The following is a 22,479-nucleotide window of genomic DNA, read 5'->3' on the forward strand; positions in this document are numbered from 1 at the left end:
CATAGTAGAATTTAAAATGCCAGTCCCAGTTAGGAGTCTAGCAGCTGCATTTTGCACTAACTATAGACCTTATCTGGTGCAGCCATCTTTAGAATATTGTCTTTGAACTTCCGTTTTTGCAATCGCTCTGCAGAGAGCATATCTCTATGGCATTGCTGTCCAGGAGTAATTAGCTTTTGAAGTGGATTTACTTAATGTAAAGTTAACCAAAGTTATCATGAGAATTGTAATGTTTAAAGCAGATGTCTTAACAAATGTCAGTAGACCGGGAATATTTTAAAACGAGCCGTTCATTCATACAGGCTCATACGGGGGAGTCTGTTTCACTATGGTCGGTGGCAATGCCCCTGGCATGCGTGCGGAGGTCGCTAACTTACTGGCGAAAGGTGCGATTGAGATTGTCCCTCCAGCCGAAATAAAGTCCGGCTTCTACAGCCCTTCTTCATTGTACCGAAGAAGACCGGTGGGTTACGCCCGATCCTGGACCTGTGCATATTGAACTGAACCCTTCACAGGCTTTTGTTCAAGATGCTCACAGCCAAACGCATTTTCGAATGTGTGTGGCCACAGGATTGTTTTGCAGTGACCTGAAGGACGCTTACTTTCATGTCTTCATTCTTCCTCGACACAGACCGTTTCAACGGTTTGCTTTCGAGGGGCGGGCATATCAGTATGCGGTTCTCCCATTGGGGTTAGTTTCAGAGGCTCCAGGGGTATATGGCTTCCGCAGCCGCAGCAGCGCCGCTCGGATTGCTTCATATGAGACCGCTTCAGCTCTGGCTTTGCGATCGAGTCCCGAGGTGGGCATGACAACTAGGCACGCTCCGAGTACCAGTTACTCCGACCTGCCGTCAGACCTTCACTCCGTGGATACCTCAGTTTTCTACAGGCCGGAGTGCCCTTAGAACGAGTTTCCAGGCACGTTGTTGTACCAACAGATGCCTCCTCCACGGGCTGGGGCGCCATGTGCAATGGACGCCCTCCGTGCCTACGTAAACAGAACGCAGTGTTTCAGGACCTCAGACCAGCTCATTGTCTGTTATGGTGGCCTTTCGTGTTGGCTAGGTGCCTCCATGTACATGGTTCCCCCCCTGTGGCGATCCCCGCGTGTGTATTTCCACTGTAAGCCTCTTTCCCTTGGCAAGCTACCCTGCCACCCCTGGAGTTGAAAGATTCCACCCTGCGAGCTGTATACTCCAGTGTTTCTCCATATGTTACCCCCTCTCGGGCCATATGTGTATTTTTAAGTCCTCCCTTTGGGTAGGCATTGTGTTGCATATCTCCTCTCAGATATGCTTCCCAGTGTACCTTGGTATTCCTTCGTCCGTGCTAGCTCCTGATTGCGAGACTCAGACTTACGCAGTGCACTGGAAGACAGCCGAGGTGGCGTGATTAGACTGGGAACCCCATGTTTCGTCACTACGAAACTCGTAGTGATTACGATTACTTCTCCCTCCCACTTCCGCTGTACGGCGGGAATGCCTGAGTTCAGTCTCGGCTCCTCAGCGTAACTGCAAAACATAACTGCATGTTGCCAGCGTCCTTCCTTATATACCCACAAAGTGGGGCGTAATTACGCTATGGAAATTCTGCAGACCCATGGCATTTTCTTGCCATTGGCTCATTTTATATTCTCGAAGTGGATAGGCTTTCTAAGCGAAACCCCATTCATCGTCACGACGTAACATCTCTGTTCCCTACTCAGGGAACGAGGGTTATATATGTAACCGAGACATTCTATTTGTTGCCAACATAATAAAAATCTATCCTAAAGTGCAAATTGGTGTTCATCGTGAGTTACACAACACAGAGACACCCCTGTTACACACGTATATATTATTTCTTTTGATATTTAGAGGCATTTTAAGCTTATATGTCCCTTTTAAGGTGATTTCATTCTTTGCTGGCTCTCAAAGGTTAAGTTTTGCCATTCTTTGATCTTCTCTTCTCTCTGATCCTCAGGTACAATGACTGCCAATTTTTGTCTGATGAAGGCAACTGTATTCTAAATACCCACAATTTAAAGAATGGTTGTTCCTGGCATCTAAAGTTGGACCGCTCATACTATCTTTGTCAGGTGGGTGGGGAGTTGTTGGTGGTGGGATGGACCCCTGCTTATAAGCTATTGCTTCTTGGGAGTCCATTTTTCACAATAGAATACAATTGTTTTTCCTGACCAGTTGTTGGGCAGGTTACTTTGAACTATGGTGTACTATAGTAGTAGCTGTAGCTGGAATTGTAATGTTTTTTGTACTGCATAATTTATACTGTTTCGTAAATGTAACTGAGTAACTACTTTCAATTGCTTTACACACTTGGCAAGATATGGACTGAAATGGTAGTCATGACTTCGAACCGGGGTGCAGCCAAAGATTTCTTTTTCCCATTCTCTCAAGTCTCGGGTTGACGCTGCCTATAAGTTCATGCAGATTTTGTACACCAGCATCCAGCTCCTGCTGACATGCTGCATCTTATTTGTTTGTAACTTGAGTTACTTAAATTGTGATGTCAGTTATATTACCATATTTAGTGTGGGTAATGTGTTATAGTTCTTGGCTGCTGAATAAGTCATATATTTTGTAACTTGTTACTTCTGTAATATGCTACCCCTAACAACTGCTTATGATGTAGCAACAAATGCAATGAGTGGTATTGTGAGATAAATAAATACATCTTCTCTTCTCTCCATATCACCCTGTAGCCCAAGACTGGTTGTCCACTGAAGATACTGGTCAGTACCTGGATGGGAGACCTCCTGAGAAAACCAGGTTGCTGCTGGAAGATGTGTTAGTGAGGCCTGCAGGGGGCGCTCACCTTGTGGTCTGTGTGGGTCCTAACGCCCCGGTATAGTGACGGGGACACTATACTGTCAAAGAGCACCGTCCTTCAGATGAGACGTTAAACCGAGGTCCTGACTCTCTGTGGTCATTAAAAATCCAAGTATGTGCTTCGGAAAAAGGGTAGGGATTTAACCCCGGCATCCTTGCCAAATTTGCCCCTTAGCCTCTGTCCATTATGGCCTCCTAATCATCCCCATATACTGATTGGCTTCATCACTGTCTCCTCTCCACCAGTAAACTGGTGGTGGGCATTAAGTATTATTCTGGCGAAATATGGCTGCCGTCGCATCATCCAGGTGGTGCTGCACGTTGGTGGTGGTCGAGGAGATTCCCCCTTTCATGTAAAGCACTTTGAGTACCCAGAAAAGCACTATATAAATGTAACAAATTATTCTTTCTTTACATTTTGTTATCCTGTATATTATTTGTTTGTTTAGTTCTATGTATCCGTAGTTTAATTTATTAAAATTCATTATATCCATGCTTGATTGTCTCTGTTGCTGCTCACAGATCAAGTCACTTTAATGTTTGGTGTTGCTACATGTTTTTTGTACTGTTTAGTGCTATAGAATAAGAAAGTTAGTCTTCTTGGCCAGAAGAATAACCTTTCTTAAAGAGTTGATAGAAGTTTGTACAGTCGTTTTGGTGGACGAACAGATCAGTCGATTTAAAATTAATTCAGGTAAAACTAATTCTGAAAGCTGATCTATATATTTACTATTAACTATAACACTTTGTAGTTAATTACACACACACACACACACCAAATGTATATCGAATCTGTGTCAAATGCATACATGTTCTTGCATGGCCTCAGCTTCGGACATCATCAGTTTTATTAACTATAGTTCAGTGGCATAAGCTACTGTCAGGCTGTTGTGGAAACAGACTTAGTTGCATTTTAACAATTATATTGTCCTAAATGTCATGAGATATGCTAAAACACACTTTTCCAGACCACCCTAGTTTAGTAGTATGACTGTCATTAAACCAGTAAAGCAATTTTAAGGTTTGGTTTCACTTTATTTTTATATCACCATGCGTATCATCATTTGATATAATTATATTATAAATGTCTCATGATTCTGTAATTAACCCTATAAAGCCTGACATGAAAAACAGTAACACAATTCATTTGTAAAGGAACAGTTTAATGAACCTTCAGACAGTTTTCAAATGCGTTTTTTTGTTGTTGAGTATCATATTTGATACATCAGGCTTTTATGGCTCATATAGTACAGTGAGAAAATGGAGCTCATTAAGAAGTAGGATAAAACAGAGGGTCAAACAGGGATGCTGGAGATGATCAGTGTGTCAGGCTGTAAGCAGTGGGAAATGGATGGATGGACCCTGAGTTAGCCCTAACAGAACTAAACCAAAACACAATGAAACTTAATATATTTGTGACACAGGGTTTGGAACCGTTTCTTATTGGATATAAGATTCTGACACTTTATCTATTCTTACACTTTTCCCACATGCTTGTGCATTTGTTAGAGCTATCCAGAAAGTTTTTTGATTTATCCTCCTGAGACCCGAGAGTTTGCCTGGTGTGCATTTTATAATTTTTCTTGCTATTTGGTATAAGTAGGACCTAATAAGTATAATAACTAAAATTTGTTTTTGTACATGAAGTAGTTTTTGCATAAAATGATGTCCTCATGCAAGGACAGTGGGTCTATCTTAACTTTATCCTCCTGAGACCTGAGTTTTGGTTTGGCGTACATTTTAGATTTATTCTAGCTTTTTGGGGTTTATGGCAAGCCGTTTTAACTTTTATTCATTTTCAGGATATGAATTCTTGATATCAACAATTCAATTTTCATTAGGTAAAATAATAGTTATTGATATCAGGAATAGTAACAATGGCAATTTTTGATATCAGAAATTACATTTCCACTAGTAACAATGCTAATTCTTGATATCCACAATTAAATTTTCACTAGTTAAAATTATAGTTCTTGATATCAGCAACTGAATTTCAACTAGTAAAAACTATAATTCTTGATATCTGTAATTGTATTTTCACTTGTGAAAAGTCTCCATAGACTGCCATTCAAAATCAATTGTTGATATCAAGAATTGATTTTTTACTAGTTGAAATTCCAATTTCACATATCAGAAATACAATTCTTATAGTAAAAACCTTTATTTTCAGATATCAAAAATTAACATTTTTACTAGTAGCATTTAATTGATGATATCAAGAATAGACATTTCAACTAGTGACAATTGAATTATTGAAATCAGGAATTTGCATTTTTACTAGTAGCCTAACAATGTAATTATTGATATCAAAAATTATATTTCTACTAGTAAGAAATCAATTCTTGATATCAACAATTCAATTGTTGATATCAAGAATTCTATTGTTGATTTCAATAATTAAATTGCTGATATCAAAAATTTAATTTTTGATATCAACAATTGAATTGTTGATATCAACAATTCATATCCTGTGTGTGTGTGTGATCGCGATCGAGCAAAAGAGAGTGTGTGCGTGCGCGCGCGATCGCGAGTGAGTGAGCAAGAGAGAGAGAGAGAGAGAGAGAGAGAGAGAGAGAGAGAGAGAGAGAGAGAGAGAGAGAGAGAGAGAGAGAGAGAGAGAGAGAGAGAGAGAGAGAGAGAGTGTGTGTGTGTGTTTGTGTGTGTGTGTGTGTGTGTGTGTGTGTGTGTGCGAGTGAGTGAGCAAAGTGAATGTGTGTGTGTGTGTGTGTGTGTGTGTCGCGAGCGAGCGACGAGCAAGAGAGAGAGAGAGACAGAGCTGTGTGTCTGTGTATGTGCGCGCGATCGTGAGTGAACTGAAGCCCCGTTGAGTGTGTGTGTGTGTGCGCGCTCGAGTGAGTGAGCCAGTGTGCGTCACGAAGCTCAATGCAACAACAATTTTTTTTTTTTTTTTTTTTTTGCTAACATCTTCTACAATTTCATCAAAGCTAAGTCCCATTGTCCTCATATGTGGACATCAACTTTAGCAGCATAGTAAATCTTTATTGTTACAAAAGTTTGTCAAATGTGCATGCCATTTTAATCATACAACTCTTCTATGCATAACTTAACAAGAATCAACAATGAAATGTTTTTATATTTTTTATCTTGTGGACGTTTTGGTCTGGAGTGGCTGCGTGACATGTGACCTGTGTTCTCCGCCATCTTTAAATTATTTATGTTAATTTTTTTTCTCTTCTGACCCCACCAGATGGCAGTGTAAGTGTCCTCGTTTGTGAAAAACATGTTTCAGTTACACAGAATTAAGTATTATGCTGCACACAACCAAAAATGTGATGTCCTCATATGAGGTCGCAGGGTCTCAGGAGGTTAAATTATACTGAACATTGAAGCTAAATTGTCCCTACACTTTAAACATGTTTTATTGTTTTAAATCGTATTAATCTTATCTTAAATAAATATTATGTCACATTTTTAACCCATTCAAAATAAGACACTCCTGTTTAAAAAAAAAGAAAGCAGTTTGAAAACAATAAATCTTTATTAGAATATCTAATATGTAACTATTATTACATTAGATTTGTGCAACAGAAACATATTGTAACTAGTAGACCATTTCAGATATGGAAAATTAAATAACTTTTAAAATAGAGCCATTGAATGTCTATATATAACAATCCCTATCATTTTGATTCTACGGTTCATACTGTAAGTGCAAGATTCAAAGAAGGAAGCTAAATAAGAAACATAATATACAATTAACATATACAAAAACATAAATATGCACTACATTCTAAGTAGAAATACTTTTCCAACAGAATAGAAGTAATACAGCTATCAAAGATGGTTCAAAAGATATTTTGCATAAATTTCCACATCAGGTTTGGTATGATTATAATGGTAATAACACTTGAGCATTCACTGTTTAGTGACTGATGCTCTGCATGGGGACATATAGTTCGGAGGTCACTAAACATCCGCAAAATAGACCTTTAATACAAAGAACACAGATAATAAATAGCATTCTTCATTTTTGTCACATTTTCACTTTTGCATTGACTTAGCAATTACATCACTTTTTGATTATCCCGTAACCAGAAAGCATGACATCTGTGAATAGATGTCAACAAAGAGTATAACATTAATCAATGACAATGACCCTTTAACGTGAAAAAAACATGTTTGGATGATAAACGGCACATGGGAGTGTGTGAGATCCTCTATGATTACTTACGTGACCTTCGAACCTATAATTCAGGAAAATCAAAGGCATTTAGAACAGTAAACGCAAACTTGTAAACCTTTCATAAAATACATTTCTGAATGTAAGAGAAGCATTTTAGGGTTTGCCAGCTTTAGGATTGATAACTTAGTTAAGAAGTCCAATAATTTGCACAAATATGATGCAGTGAACAAAGAGAAGCCTAGCATTTTGCAAAAGATGCCAAAATTCATATTTGCATATGATGATGGTTTATCAGATGTACTGTGCTTAATTACTAAAGTCATAAAGATATATTGAACAGTTTTTTTTAAAACATGCTGTATGGAGTCTTAAAGGTGATGTATGTAATTTGTTCAATGCAAAAATAAATCCCTTTCCCAGATTTTTTGTTAAACACCCAGAAATGTCAGCCCGAATGAAAACATCACACATTATCAAGCAAGCAATCCCTAAGGCTGTATACTTGTATGCCAATTGCAAAATTTGTGATGGGTGTGGGACTATCCATTTGTTTGACAAATGACAGAAGGAGTGTTAAAGAAACCTTTTTGAAAACAGTCATTATGTTTGCAGTTCTGTTTGGTGACACTAGTGGCACAGAATTTACATGCTTTTAGGATTTGATCCCTTTTTCATTCTAATGAGATCCCGGTCACCTTGGGCATTTAGTTCTCTTTAGGATTTGATTTATTTCTTCCTCCTCTGATAGGATTGTAACCCAGTTACAACCTATACAAGTTTCTAAGTTATCATTCTTCTACAAGAGCAAAAGGCAGCCATTACCAACACAAGGGGAGCTTTTTAATAGAAGGAATGCCAGGTAGACCAGAAATTAATGATTCTCTTTTATATCCAATCATTGCACAGGAAAAAGAAAAAAGGACACCCTTGTGAAAAAAAAGTGCAGTTCAGGATTCTTTTGAAAGGATTAGACCTGCTTAAAACTGCTAAAGCTAAAAAACTGAATATCTACGGACACTTAATTGCATGTTAATTTCAATTAAATTCAAATTATTTATTAGCTTAAACGTGATTAGCTGAATTTAAGAGTTTTGTGATCCATTTAGGATTTAAGTACATTTTTATATGTAATTTCATAATTACTTCTATATCGTCTTTGAAATATGGTTATTGTGCACTGCCAGATGTTCTGGCAAACATTTATGGTACACGAAAACATACTTTTAGGGCATTTCTATTGAAACTTGTATGCTGTATAAAACAATATATATTTGTAATTATCACACATTTGTAATGAAGAAGTTGCAGTTTAGTGCATTTAAAATATATTAACTTTAAATGTAATATCAAATAACACACTAAAGTTAAAATTACAATCAAGTGCTTTACATGTGACTTAGTAGCCTATGTAAGTGGAAACATGAGAACAAGTGTAGTTCTGTAAAGCACGACAAAAGAAGATTAAAACATGATTTACAATGTACACTTTAATACGAAATTATTACAAAGCGCCCCTTTTAAACGTACTTACGTTATGCAGCAGTCATGAAAGTGCTCTTATTAACTACACTTAAGTGGCTTTTATTTCATCAATATTATATTATCTGCAAATGCAGCTTTTTCTTTTTTTTAAATAAATATACTTTTAAGGTTTGAAGTACACTATGTGCACATTCAATACAATTAAGCACACTTCTTTTTTCACAAGGGCAAGAGAAAAGATTCCAGCTTTCCAATATGATCACACAAATTAGCCCATTACTTTCTCAGTCAGCTGCTGAAAGTGAGTTTTCTTCAGTGCGGCCATGTTTCTTTGTCTATCTGGCAGATGTTTGTTTGAGTCCCAAAACGGTTGCGTTCTAGGCGCTTTGTTTTCTTATAAAAGCACGCAAAAGCTGGACATTTACAGTACATACTGTGACTTCAGGTTCAGCCCAGGTTTCTGTCCAGTGTAGGCGAACATGCCGATGGCTCTTTTTGAGGGAACAAACCCTCTTTAGGCTTTTTCAGCCTAGCCCTCCCTGGGCAAGAAAGTCTCGACAGTACTCTCTCCATCACTTCTTACACGAGTCTATCTCTCAGCACTGATCTTGTATCGGAGGATAAAGTAGGCGATGAGACGAAACGACACAAAGAAGATGCCTAGCACAATAAAGTCCAAGTAGAGCTTTGCATCCTCAACATCCAGCTCCTTCAAAATGGCTTGTGACTTCTGGAAGTGGCATGTCTCGTCTTTGTCGCAGTGCAGGTCCTCACGGTCAAGGCCGTATATGGACAGAATGACCCCTTCAAAACCATATCTGAAAGTCAGAGGACAACTGATTTAGAAGAGGACCACTTAAGATATACAATGTTTTTGGAGTACAATTTTTTTGGTAAAAAATTTTGTTTTTTTATACAGCTCTATGGAATACTTGTTTCTGATTGGTCAAATGCAGCTTTCTCTTGTCAAATATTTTGTATTTTGACCACTACACTAAGTCTAATACATTGTGCCTATATAGTTGCAAGTCTTTCATATCTCTTTGTACTTCCATAATAAAATAATTTAAACTTGAATCGATATATCATGATCATTTATTTACTTATTGGTTATAAGTAGTAATTGCGAATAATCCTCCTAATATAAAACCTCAAAACAATCACTATGATAAACATCTTTATTATAAGTGTACTTCATCTTACATACTGTACTTAAAAATGTGTAGCACATTTAATCTTTGTAATGAGATAATCTTGAGCATGAAATAATGTTATAATGTTATGTAAAGGAGTTAAAACACCCTTGTGAAAAAATAAGTGTGCTTAATTGTATTGAATGTGCACTTGTAGTGTACTTCAAATCTTAAAAGTCTGTTAAAAAGTATTACTTGTAGATTATATGATATTAATGAAATAAAATGGACATAATGAAATAAAGTGAGTACACTATCATGACTGTTTCTTAACACACTTAAACACACTTTAGTGTAAAATTAAGAATTTTACTTTAAAGTATCCTACATTTCAAACATTATGTTTTAGTAATATTTTGTCATGCTTTAAACAAGTACACTTATTTTGATATGTTGATTGACATACGGAAGCATATGTAAAGTACTCGATTGTAATTTTAACTGTAGTTAACATTTAACTTATTTGATATTACATTGAGTTAATACATTTATATATAGTAAAAATGCAACTACTATCATTACAAATGTGCAATAGCAAACGTGTATGTCATGTAAATACATACAGTATCATACAAGTTTCAATAGATATAGTATATTATGTTTTACTATAAATGCTTGCCAATACATTCGGCAGTACACTGTAACATATTTGAAAATTAATACAATTATGAAATGACATATAAAGATTAAGTCCTACTTAGGTGGGTCTAAAAGCGCTCTTAAGTTCATCTCTTTCACAAGGGCGCATAAAACTCTGTGAAACTGTGATATTGCTGGTTAATCATTTTGTCTTTAGGTATAAATAATTAAAGTAAAAATTTCTGTTCATGTACCTTATTTCAAATAATGCAGATGAATGATTTGGCACATATAGAATCTATCATATCTTAAAGGTCCCATATAGTACAACTTTCTAAAGTTTTACTTTAGGTTTTGATGTCCTTTAAGAATATATATTTGTGGAATAAGTACCGAAAACCATCTCAATATATTTGTACAGCTCCTTTCTCAGGAGCTCTGACAAGAACAGGTGGATTTTGGCCTGTCTATTTAATATTCATGAGCCTCTCTTCTGATTGGCCTGTTGTTTTCTGAGTGACCCACCATTGGTGGGAGTGGTGACTGAAGGCGGTGACAGTAGTTTTGACATCACATTTATACGCAAGTCACAACGGCTCGTGGAAAGGCACAGCTACTTTAGCAGGCTGTGTGTATTTGTCTGTGGATCGACTGTTTTGAAACTTATGTTGTAGTTTAATAGCCCCTAGAACTCTGTTATCATGAAAAAAGCCAGGGAATTTCAGTTTTGGCAATATGGGACCTTTAATATTGAACTAAAGCTATAATGAGCATTTCCTGAGGTTCCCTTACCTGACATAGGAAATGTATGACATCCATTGGAGGTATTTTGGGATGGTGTCAAAACTGACAAAGAAGCCTGAGAATAGCAGCACGGGGATGGCAGTCACAGGACCAACAAAAGTTGCTACCTGTCAAGAAACACAATACTCCATCAGACAAAAGTGAACATTTTCTGTAAATGTCTTTAAAATTTGATTGATTGACAATGAGGCAATTTATTTTCATAATATCAAGTATACGACAGAACATTACTGGACGAGGGAAAAGTAAAGGTATTTACTTGTAATGATGTGGATGCTGCTCCTATCAGAAGTCCCAACGACTGTGCAACCAGTGACGTGAGTGTCCCTAAAGCCAGGAAAAGAATGAAACGGACTGCATCTGAAGGTTGAGATGTCATCCAGTACACTATACTGCAGTACGCCACCGGGAACACAACCTGTGAGGCAGAAAGGAAGTGTTTTAAAGTATCCCCTTTCAAAGAGAAAACTAACAATTTGACTTTTTGTGCATAAGTCAATGTTACTAAATTGCTTAGTGACCTTGAAAATAGATATAGAGAATATCTCCTCATGGAGTGACTTTGCTTTGTAACTTTGGAAACCTTTTTCATGCTCATACAGCCACATTACACACTTAAGACGAAAATGTAAAAAAGCATAATAGGATCCCCATAGGATCCTTTTTTTTTTGTTTTTTGTCAGGTTAAGTAAAACATCCCAAATGGTCAAAATCTTTTTTTCTAACTGAATAATATTTCTTGTAGAAACACTAGAGAATATTTCTGCTGGGGAAACACAAAGCCCACTTATGTAATGTTGCAGCAGGATTTGTCTATATTGTGCAAATAGTGATTTGACCTGAAAAGCAAATCCTCTTGAAGCTCCAATAACATGTTTATGCCATAACCATCTTACTTGTTCCCCTTATTGTTCAATTTTTATCCTGTTATGTGTATGTCCTCTGAAGAGACCCCAGTCTAAACCTTGTTCTTATCCAAAATGTGAATCATCTCAAAAGAGCAAGCTACTTTTCATGAGAAAACCTCATGTGTTATTTGTTCCATGTTACCTGAAACGGGACGTCCGCCATTGTTTTGGCCAAGTAGTACGCCTTCAGACTGTACCAGTAATTTAGATGTTCTCTCAAAAAGACGCCCATCTCAAGTGGAACTACAATAACAGTCAAAAAGAACAGATTAGCATCCATAGAATGTAAATATCAAGTTTTTTTTTCACATACAAAAATAGTGTTACAAAGTAAAGTAAAATGTGCATCAAAGTTTTCTTCTATGAAGAACATAATGGACCTTTTTACACAAATTGTACAGACTCACAGGTGAGAACGGTGGGCATCAAAGCTGCGAACATGAGGAACAACATGGAGAAGAACAGGAAGCCGGAGTTGCTAAGGACTTTCTTGGCCTCGTTGCCGATGCCCAGGTATAACAGACCAATGAGAACTCCAATCCCAAGATGAGATATGATGCGCAAGTGAGTCAACACCTAAACAGAGAAGAATCATTTTCAGATCAAGCTTATGTTCCTTCTGAATTTACAATCAGATTTAAAAACATTATTTAGGGAGCAAACAGGATACATCTATTTTAAATCTAAATTAAATGTTATTAAGTAGAATTAAAATATAATGAAATTCTGATGACAAACCACTGTAAGTGTATATTCTAATATTTCAGGTTCTAAATGATAACCGTTCAATATGAAATTCCTATGTAATCTTCCACACAATATGAGGTATTTCCAAAAGAAATGGTGATTTGTGTTCCATTTATACATTTTTGGTAACACTTTACAATAAAGTTTCATCAGTTAACATTAGTTAATGTATTAACTAAGATGAACTAACCATGAGCAGTACATTTGTTACTATATTTGTTAATCTTTGTTAACGTTGGTTAATAAAAATACAGCTGTTCATTGTTTGTTCATGTTAGTTTACAGAGCATTAACCAATGCTAACAAGATTTTAATAAAGTGTTAGTAAATGTTGAAAATAACAATTCTTTACAAATGCTGTATAAGTACAGTTCATTATTAGTTCATGCTAACTAATGTAGTTAACTAATGTTAATTAATGAACCTTATTGTAAAGTGTTACCCATATTCATTATATTTACAAACCCAACCACTGGGTTTAAAATTTTATTAAAAAATTTAAACCAACGGCTGGGTTTGTCCATATATGACCCAAACATGGGTTAAAACAACCCAGCGTTTTTTAGAGTATAATAATAATTATAATAATAATAAAAATAGAAAACACATTATTTCCCAGACTGCCACAATTCCGACTAATGCAATTCAGCTGTTGTTAGACTGTGTAATTCCAGTGAAAAGTCATTGAAATCCATGACCTTGCTACTATTATTAAAACTTAATTGGGATTAAAGGTAGTTTTTATTCACATCATTATATGGTAACACTGATGTAGAAGCACCTAACTCTGGTTGTAAGCCTAAACTTGACATCAACCGTAAACTTGTCCCTTAAATCTGATTGGTTGTTTGGAATGTTGTTCCAGGATCAACAAAGATGTTGATCCAGGAACATGTTGTCGATGGTAAAATCCTGTTCTCCATATTTAAACAGCCGATGCTCTTTATGACATGTTGGCTGTGCTGTGTAAGTGTCACTGAACTTCCCCACTAGGTGGCGTTGCAGCTTACCGAGTCTCTCAGGATGCTAAGAAACGTTCTCTTGAAAAGGATGCAAAACTGCGTCAAGCAGCTGGCAGAAAAACTATGGCAACCCTCCGACGACGAAGAGTCCTAAAGAAAATAGGTTAAATTATTACATCTCTCTGCTAAATTATCTGAGCCAAAAATACAGAGATGCATATCTCTCATGTGACGTAACACTGTATCATGTGACAAAGACTTCACATGTTTCTTTACACACCTCATCAGATGGTCTGTGCCACAGGAAGGGGTTATGGACTCCATTACCATTCATTTCACTTTTGTAGTCTTTCTCACACTTCCATTCGTGAACAGCCTTCACCAGCCGAGCCGTCTGGTCCCCGTATTCACCAGAGGCCACCTCCATTACTGGAGAACAGAAGAAACTCTCAGACTCTGCTCAGCTGATACACGTATTGAGAATGCAGATGCGTATTATTTTCGTTCTCTGGATTATGCTCAGTATATTATTTATTCTAGGGCTGGGAAAAGATTAATCGCGATTAATCGCATCCAAAATAAAAGTTTGTGTTTACATAATATATGTGTGTGCACTGTGTATAATCATTTTGTATATATAAATACACACACATGCATGTATACATATAAGATTTATATATATATATATATATAAAATATTTATATTTATATATAATATAAATTATAAATAAATATATACAGTATATACATGAACATATTTCTTAAATATATACATGCATGTGTGTGTATTTATATATATACAAAATAATTATACACAGTGCACACACATATATTATGTTTTATTTTGGATGCGATTAATCGCAATTAATCTTTTCCCAGCCACAATTTATTCATGTATAGATGGCGTCCAAAAATAACATTTTACATCTGTCTGGAAAACTTTAACAAAACTGTAACAGAAATTAAACTATATAATATATAATAAAATGCATCCTTGCTGAATAGACGTATTTACTTATTTCTATTAAAATTTTTTAAGATAATCTTGTTTTTTTTAGAAAGAAAGAAATTAATACTTCTATTCAGCAAGGATGCATTCAAAAGTAACAGTAAAGAGTTTTACATTGTTACAATATTATATATATATATATATGTGTGTGTGTGTGTGTGTGTATATATATATATATATATATATATATATATATATATATACACACACAGCGGATAGCATAAGTGAACACACCCATGCTAAAGTTGACTACAAAGAGGAATAAAAAAAATCTTCTTTAGGAAATTAATCTTAATGCCTTAATTTAAAAAATGAGGAAAAATCCAACCTTTAAGGACACCAATTTTCTTTGTGAATGAATAATGTGTCGTAAAGAAATAAATGTTCTTCCTTAAAATACAGGTTGAATAATTCAGGACACCCCTATGTTAAATTCCCATAGAGGCAGGCAGAATTTTATTTTTAAAGGCCAGTTGTTTCATGGATCCAGGATAATATGCATCCTGATAAAGTTCCCTTGGCCTTCAGAATTAAAAAAGCCCCACATCATCACACACCCTTCATCATACCTAGAGATTGGCATGGTGTTATTTCAGTTAGGCTAATAGCTGGTATGATTTGCATTGAGAGATGATCTTATGGAAAGTGCCCCATGCCAATCTCTAGATATGGTGAAGGGTGTGTGATGTGATGTAGGGGAATGTGATGATGATTTATTTCACACTTCTGAAAGCAAGGGTTCAGCAATTCCCGAAAAAAAGTTGTGCTATTTATTTATTTATTTATTTGTTTGTTCATTTTGGACCTCTGTATTCTGAAAGTGCCATTTTCTTACCAAAGTCTGTTCTTACCGAAGTCTGCAGGGTTGTGATAGGTGGGACAGTTGAGTCCCAGTTCTCTGAGATGCGGGATTAAGCTCAATACTTTTCCTCGGTAAATACACTGGCCTTGACTGAGGACATACAGCTGGAGAAAAAAACACACCAAGAATGAGGTATTTTGCATAACAGAATGCATAAAACACAAATCAGAGTATGAAATAGTGCTCACCTTATCAAAGAGCTCAAAGACTTTAGCGCTGGGCTGGTGGATTGTGCATATGACTGTCCGTCCCCCCCGAGCGAGAGCTTTCATTAGCGAGACCACCTGGAAGCAGGAGGAGCTGTCCAGTCCACTGAAGAGGGGCGGACAGAGAGACAACAACAGTCAGAAGCTTCTTGTGGTGCGGCAGTTGCACATGTTTCCAAGCTGTGGTGCTCCGACACAGACAAGGTTCAAGTCTGTGCCGATTATTATGTACCGATTAAATGTATCGAATTAAATGTACCGAAATTTCTGTTTATCAATGCTTTCCATTCTAATAGAATTATACTATATTATATTACAGTATTAAACTTATCTCATGCTCATGAGAAACTATCGCTATAAAAGTAGTTTTTTTGCGTGCTCATGCATTACAGTTTCGGTTTTATCTGTACTGTCTATATATAACATGTTTCCTTTGTGTGTCACTGCCATTTCACTATGAAGAAAATTAGAGTATAGATGCACATGACTTGTTAAAGATCTGTCATCATTTACTCACCCTCAAGTTGTTTCAAACCTGAATGATTTTCTTTCTTCCGTTGAACACACCAAAGGATATTTTGTAGAATATGGGTAACCAAACTGTTGATGGACCCCATTGACTTTCATAGTATTTCTTTTTCCTACTATGGAAGTCAATGGGGTCCATCACCTGTTTGGTTACCCATATTCTTTACAAAATCTTCTTTAGTGTTCAACAGAAGAAATAAATTAATTCAGGTTTGAAACAACTTGAGAGTGAGTAAATGATAACAGCATTTTCATTTTTAAGTGAACTATTCATTTAAAGCATCCTCTGTGACGGCCGAGAAACCACGCAATTGGTTTAACGTAAACCGTAAAATGGGCTGATGATGCAATATGGCTGTGTACATTGTCCTATTTGCCAAGTTTAAGGGTCCAGAATACCTCTAATATCACGGCCTTATGTCCGCTTTAACCCATCCTCTGTGGCGGTTGTGAAATGGCCGCAATACGGCTGTGTGAATCGGCTGATAAAAAGTGCTAAAATTTGGGTTTCGTTCGTCTAGTACACGGATGAATCCAGCCACTAGTTTGTAATTTTTTTGAAGCGTAAGCCTCACTTCATATCTAAAGTCTTAATGTCTGTGGCTCTGTTCGCAATAAATGCTGTTAAAATTGAATAGATAAAATAAGCATTTCCCTGCCACCTGTAAGCATGCATTGAATCCGAAATCTGTGGTTATTTTGAGTAAAAAACAATTTTGATGAAGAAGATGATTTTAATGAAGTAGCAAACTTAGGGGAATCACAAACACATTCAACACAAACAATAACCGCCGAGGACTGAACAGAACAGGGAGTATAAATACACACATTTAATACACGTTCTCACGGGTTTGCATTTTTAAAGTTTGCGTAGAGAGAACTTAAGAGTTTTCTGTTAAAACGGTGTTGTGTTAGCAGCCCCTAAGTTAATAGCCTAACTAATGATTGTTGCGACGGAAGTGAATCAATTAAAACTAACTTTAGCTGGAAAATAACTTTATTCTAGAGCTGTCATAAAGCCAAAACAATCTCTGCTACTTTGATTTCCTATTATCACTGTAAAGCAGCTTTGGAACAATCTACATTGTTAAAAGCGCTATATAAATGAAGACGACTTGACTTGACAATTGAGGACACTAAGCAGGCACAGCTGGACAGAGATAAACCAATCAGACACCAGTAACTAATGAGAACTAATACAGACATGACAGAAACTGAACAAAAGTGAACATAACTGTGACAATAGACAGTATACATGTTAAAAGTCCCTCGTGCGCACAAAATAGTTTCTAGTGAGCACGCAAAAGTTTCGCATGAGCACCGAAAGTCTTTATATTTTATTTTTGCAATAGTCACTTTAGGGACTCTGTATTAAATTAATAAAAAAATATATACATATAATGTATAAACTTAACCTAACCCTATTTTTATTTCAGCTAGATGCCAAGGCATCATTTCTCATTTTCATTTAGTTAAACTTTAATTTCTAAAATAACCACAACGGAAAACAACAACAACAACAACAAATAATAACAAAAACTACATATACCTATTAAACTAATAAGAATGACAAAAACACAAGAAAATTACTAAAACTTTTACTAAAATCAAAATGAGAACAAAACAATTTAAAAACTGATTAAAAAATACAATAATATCTTAATGATACTAAAGTAACACTGATACTTTTTATTTTTGTATATACTATATTACAGTTTAGCAATACTTCTGCAATATATAACAATATATCCTTTCAATATCACTTAAGTGCTGATGTCAGTGGGCTAGGCAAGGTTAAATAGGTGAGATTAAATCATAATCTTGACCTCGCTATCAAAGCTATATTAGGCGCTGGATAAAGTGGAAGATTAAGTGTCCATTTTAAAGGACAGGTTAATACTTTAGTAGCTGTCAATACAGCAGTGCTTTCAAATGATATCACAGCACATGCTACACACAATTTGCTGTTTGGATATTTATCTAATGCACAGGGAAATATTATTCCTTTGAGCCATTAAAGTGCTCACCTAACCAAACACAACTCCGTGACATAATATTAATGATAATGGTCCTGCTCTTATGCAACCTATAGAAGCTGATGCCACATGTTTTGATTTCCATGAAGGAGAATCTGTTTATCCTTGGATAAGCATGGTAATCGTATAAATGCGATTTACAAATTATTGTTTCAAGCCGAATTGACTTTAGCTTGCGCTCTCCAGAGAATCAGAGAGTTGTTCTTGTTCTTAGAGGGTAAAACCCCGGGAGAGGAATGAAAGCTTAATAGTGTCCGTAGAGACCAGGTCTCAACTGTCCAACAATATCCCATCTGGGCAAAGCCTGTAAGTGAATATGCAATGAAATTGCATTCGCACATTACAAGGGCATAACAGAGAAACCTCATGGGTAACAGCTTTTCAACAAGAGATATATTTGGCTCAGGAACGTCACTTAGAGGAGTCGATTTGATGGTTCGCTTCATGGCCATGCATTATTTATCACTGTAAACAAAACTTTTGTAATTTTAGTGGTAAAAGACTGTTAAGGGTAAGTTGCCTTATAATATACAGTGGAAAAACTGTAATAGATCCAATGGGGCATTGCATGCAATTTTACTGTAAAATACTGTTAAATGTTCAAATTTTGGAAGTAAAAACAATCAATCCTCTTACAATTTACAGTGAAAAACCATCAAAAAGACATTCTCACAATACCCTGAGTGACACTTTACATTTGATGGTATTTCATTTAAATAGTTATTCTTCCTAATAGTTTTTGTTATAATTTATTTTATTTTGTTAAATGAATGTTTATTGTATTATTTTAGAGACATGTGTGTTACCATGAAGGTGTTTTGTGTTTGTGTGCATGACACTTCTATATAAATATACAGTATGTATTTATTTTAGCTTGTTCATTATGTGTCTCTTTTACTACCTGTATTATTATGGTGGCTATCAGTATATTATAGAGGTAAACAACAGATTTTATTACTTTAGATGGAATAGTAACATTATATCAGTTAAATGTGCAGAGATTTCTGAGAATAGAGGGTTAAAGTGGATCGGACCGAGCACCACAACACACTTGATGGCGGAGGAGAGAGAGTGAGCAAGAGGGACTGTAGAAAGAGAGATGGCTGAGAGACATTACAAAAGAGAAAAGGTCAGAGGAATATCACTGGGAAAAAAGGGGTTAAGATCAGACAAGAGCTTTTAGAACCTGTATTAATATTAAAAAAGCTTTCCAGCGCTGGAGAGACCTAAACGCGAAGGCCTTAAAAAATGCAGAGGTTGTGTTGTTTCTGCTCCAGACGTGAGTAACATTGGTTTTGCTGTTTCACAGAACCAAGATATGCTGTTGTTGTAATGTTAGCTATAGTAACAGGACAGTTTGGAGTGTCATTGCACTATTTTGAAGCATTATTTTGCTTCACTTCAGCTATGATAAAGAGTCATCCACTCTTGCATTGCGTGTGCGTGCATTTTAGGGGCGGAGGAATGAAGGGAGGGGTGTATTTGTTTCAGTTGCTTTCAAATATCAACAGTGTTTCTAAGAAATCGGCTACTGCACTTTTAATGAAATATGCAGATTTTTAATGCAAAATTAGGTTCAGTTGCAGAAAACCTAAAATGTTCCTGCTGTTCTTTTTATGGAAACCACAGCTGCTTTTTTAATCATAAATCTTTTTTTTTTTTTTTTTTTTTTTTACAGTGTAAAACATCACAGGAATACTAATAATACTAATATTAATAATTTACAGTATAACTGTTTTACTGTACTTTAATCAAATAAATGCAAACCTAGTAGAGCTAACACACATGACTCTAAAATAATACAATAAACATTCATTTAACAAAATAAGATAAATTATAACAAAAACTATTAGGAAGAATAACTATTTAAATTAAATACCATCAAATGTAAAGTGTCACGCAGGGAATTGTGAGAATGTCTTTTTGAATTTTGTGAGAATGTCTTAGTGTAATGTGTGCACATGGAGGGGGCTCACCTGGTGGGCTCATCAAAAAACATGACGGGGGGGTTGTTGACGAGCTCCAGGGCGATGGCCAAGCGCTTCCTCTGGCCTCCGGACAGGTTGGATGTGCGCGTCTTGGCACATTCTAACAAGCCGAGTGCAGTCAGGATTTCCCGTACCTAGAACAACAGCATGTCATGTGGAATAAGGACTGGAATAAGGACAACACATGCACATACATATCTACACTACCGGTCAAAAGTTTGTGGTCGGTAAGAATTTTAAATGTTTTTTTGGGGGGTGGCGGCGGGACGGGGGTGGGGGGGAGGGGGGATTAGTGGGAAGCCTGGTTATACTGGTTATAAAACGGTTATACTGTAAATTATTAGTATTAGTATTATTAGTATTCCTGTGATGTAAAGCTGAATTTTCAGCATCATTTCTCCAGTCTTGAGTGTCATGTGATCCTTCAGAAAGTATTATAATACTATTAATTTACAGTATAACTGTTTTACTGTACTTTGATCAAATAAATGCAACCCCCCCCCCCCCCCCAATTTAATTTTTTTTATGATACTTTGATGAATAGAAGAATAAATAACATTTATTTTAAACAGTGTGTGAAAATGTACAAGTCTTTACTGTCACTTTTGCTCAATTTAATGCATCCTTGCTGAATAAAAGTATTAATTTATTTCACAAAAAAAAAAAAAAGTACAACATTATGAACGGTAGTGTACATGTTAACTGAGTTCACCAATTAGGACATATTCCTGCAACAGCATCTGTGTCGGTCATGCAACAACATTATTATTAGCCAATCAAATCGTGTTTAAGGCACCCATGGCTGACCTTTAGCATAAAGATTAGGCCATACGTACATAACCGGGTGAGAAACTTCACACGCCTCTCGCTTACCATTTCACGTCTGCCTTCATCCTTTTCCTGGAGTTTGAGATTAGCGGATACCTGAGCAGGGAGAGTGAGTGATTTACATCATGATGAGCATTAGCTGATACAACTACAGCTAACAGAGGGATTTGTTTTGTTTTGTTGGGATTTTGTTTTTTTGTCTGTGTACGTTACATTTACCATGCTTGCTAATAAAAATGCTATTTTCTTAACTAAATATTAACAAATATGTTACATTCAAACAACAAAGGTTAAATTCAATACATGGTGTAAAACTAATTTTATGTATTACTTCGAGTAATTTAGGTTACACTTTAATTTAAGGTGTCATTGTTATAGTGTAATTATACATGTAAGTACTGAGTAATATTTGATTAACTACATGTACTTACTATATAGTTAGGGTAGGATTTGGTTGAGGTTTAGTTGCATGTAAGTATTCATAATTTACTGTTATTACTATGGTAAGTACATGTTACATGTAACAAGGACACTGTAAAATAAAGTTACCGTAATTTGTACTTTACTTGAGTACTACTTAAATACTTGTGCTTTTACTTAATGATATTTGCAATATTTACTCTTCACAATTTCATCTACCCTGGTGAAAAAGAAGTGTGCTGTACTAAATGTGCACTTATAGTGTACTTCGAATCTTAAAATTATATATTCTAAACTGTACACAAATACCAATGAAATAAAATGTGTTAAAGTCTACTTCTTTTTCACAAGGGCAGACCTTCAGAGCAGCCATTCGTTTATTTGTCATCATGTCTGACAATGAATGTAAATTTTACATAAAAGATCTTGGGACATTGGGTTCAGTGTACTATCCCGTGTCAGAGCCATAGGCAGTCATGACAAATTGCATTGTTTGATCATTAATTCATTTTCTTGAATAACTATGAAAATGCCTATAGTTAGAAGCATTTTTAATAACACTTTTTAAATTTTATATGTATAAATAAATGTGGAAACTTCATCTGAATCGTTACACAAGAACTTTTAGCTATAGATACTTGAGACTTTTAATTGAATGGGGATTACAGCATGCACTTATGCAGCTCAATGAGATGATCTCAGCAGACGTACCATCATGGCTTCCTGTACGGTGAGGTGTGGCAGCAACATGTCGTCCTGCATGATGTAGCAGGACACTTTCCTGAAAGATCGCAGATCTCTGGGCTGCCCATTTATCAAGATCGCCCCCTTCATGCCTGTTTCCCTGTGTGATAAAGCACATCTTCATATATACTGTCTTCTGTAACATCAACACATTTATAACCACCATTTCCTGATAAATGATCATGGTCTCCCCCACATGTCAAGTAATTGC

The 22,479-nt window shown here is 36.0% G+C and overlaps 1 protein-coding gene across 2 annotated transcripts in view; it reads right to left on the bottom strand.

The window, feature by feature from the left end:
- Positions 1-6,308: 6,308 nt before the first annotated feature.
- Positions 6,309-22,479, bottom strand: part of abcg1 (ATP-binding cassette, sub-family G (WHITE), member 1) — a 31,867-nt gene continuing 15,696 nt past the window's right edge. The window contains exons 4-15 of one of the 2 annotated variants that reach the window (XM_077207686.1): positions 22,236-22,368; positions 21,150-21,200; positions 20,265-20,410; positions 15,707-15,830; positions 15,508-15,622; positions 13,928-14,076; positions 13,696-13,797; positions 12,346-12,514; positions 12,081-12,181; positions 11,290-11,448; positions 11,019-11,137; positions 6,309-9,272 (exon numbers count right to left, since the gene is read on the bottom strand). In XM_077207686.1, coding sequence (XP_077063801.1) covers positions 9,044-9,272; positions 11,019-11,137; positions 11,290-11,448; positions 12,081-12,181; positions 12,346-12,514; positions 13,696-13,797; positions 13,928-14,076; positions 15,508-15,622; positions 15,707-15,830; positions 20,265-20,410; positions 21,150-21,200; positions 22,236-22,368 — 1,597 coding nt within the window. In that variant the 3' untranslated portion in view covers positions 6,309-9,043. Of the gene's footprint in view, positions 9,273-11,018; positions 11,138-11,289; positions 11,449-12,080; positions 12,182-12,345; positions 12,515-13,695; positions 13,798-13,927; positions 14,077-15,507; positions 15,831-20,264; positions 20,411-21,149; positions 21,201-22,235; positions 22,369-22,479 lie in introns of both variants that reach the window. The other variant, XM_077207685.1, reaches the window with a different exon arrangement.

This window comes from Siphateles boraxobius, unplaced genomic scaffold (assembly GCF_051911475.1).
Source record: "Siphateles boraxobius isolate OS27281-9 unplaced genomic scaffold, OSU_SipBor_1 6, whole genome shotgun sequence".
NCBI lineage: Eukaryota > Metazoa > Chordata > Actinopteri > Cypriniformes > Leuciscidae > Siphateles > Siphateles boraxobius.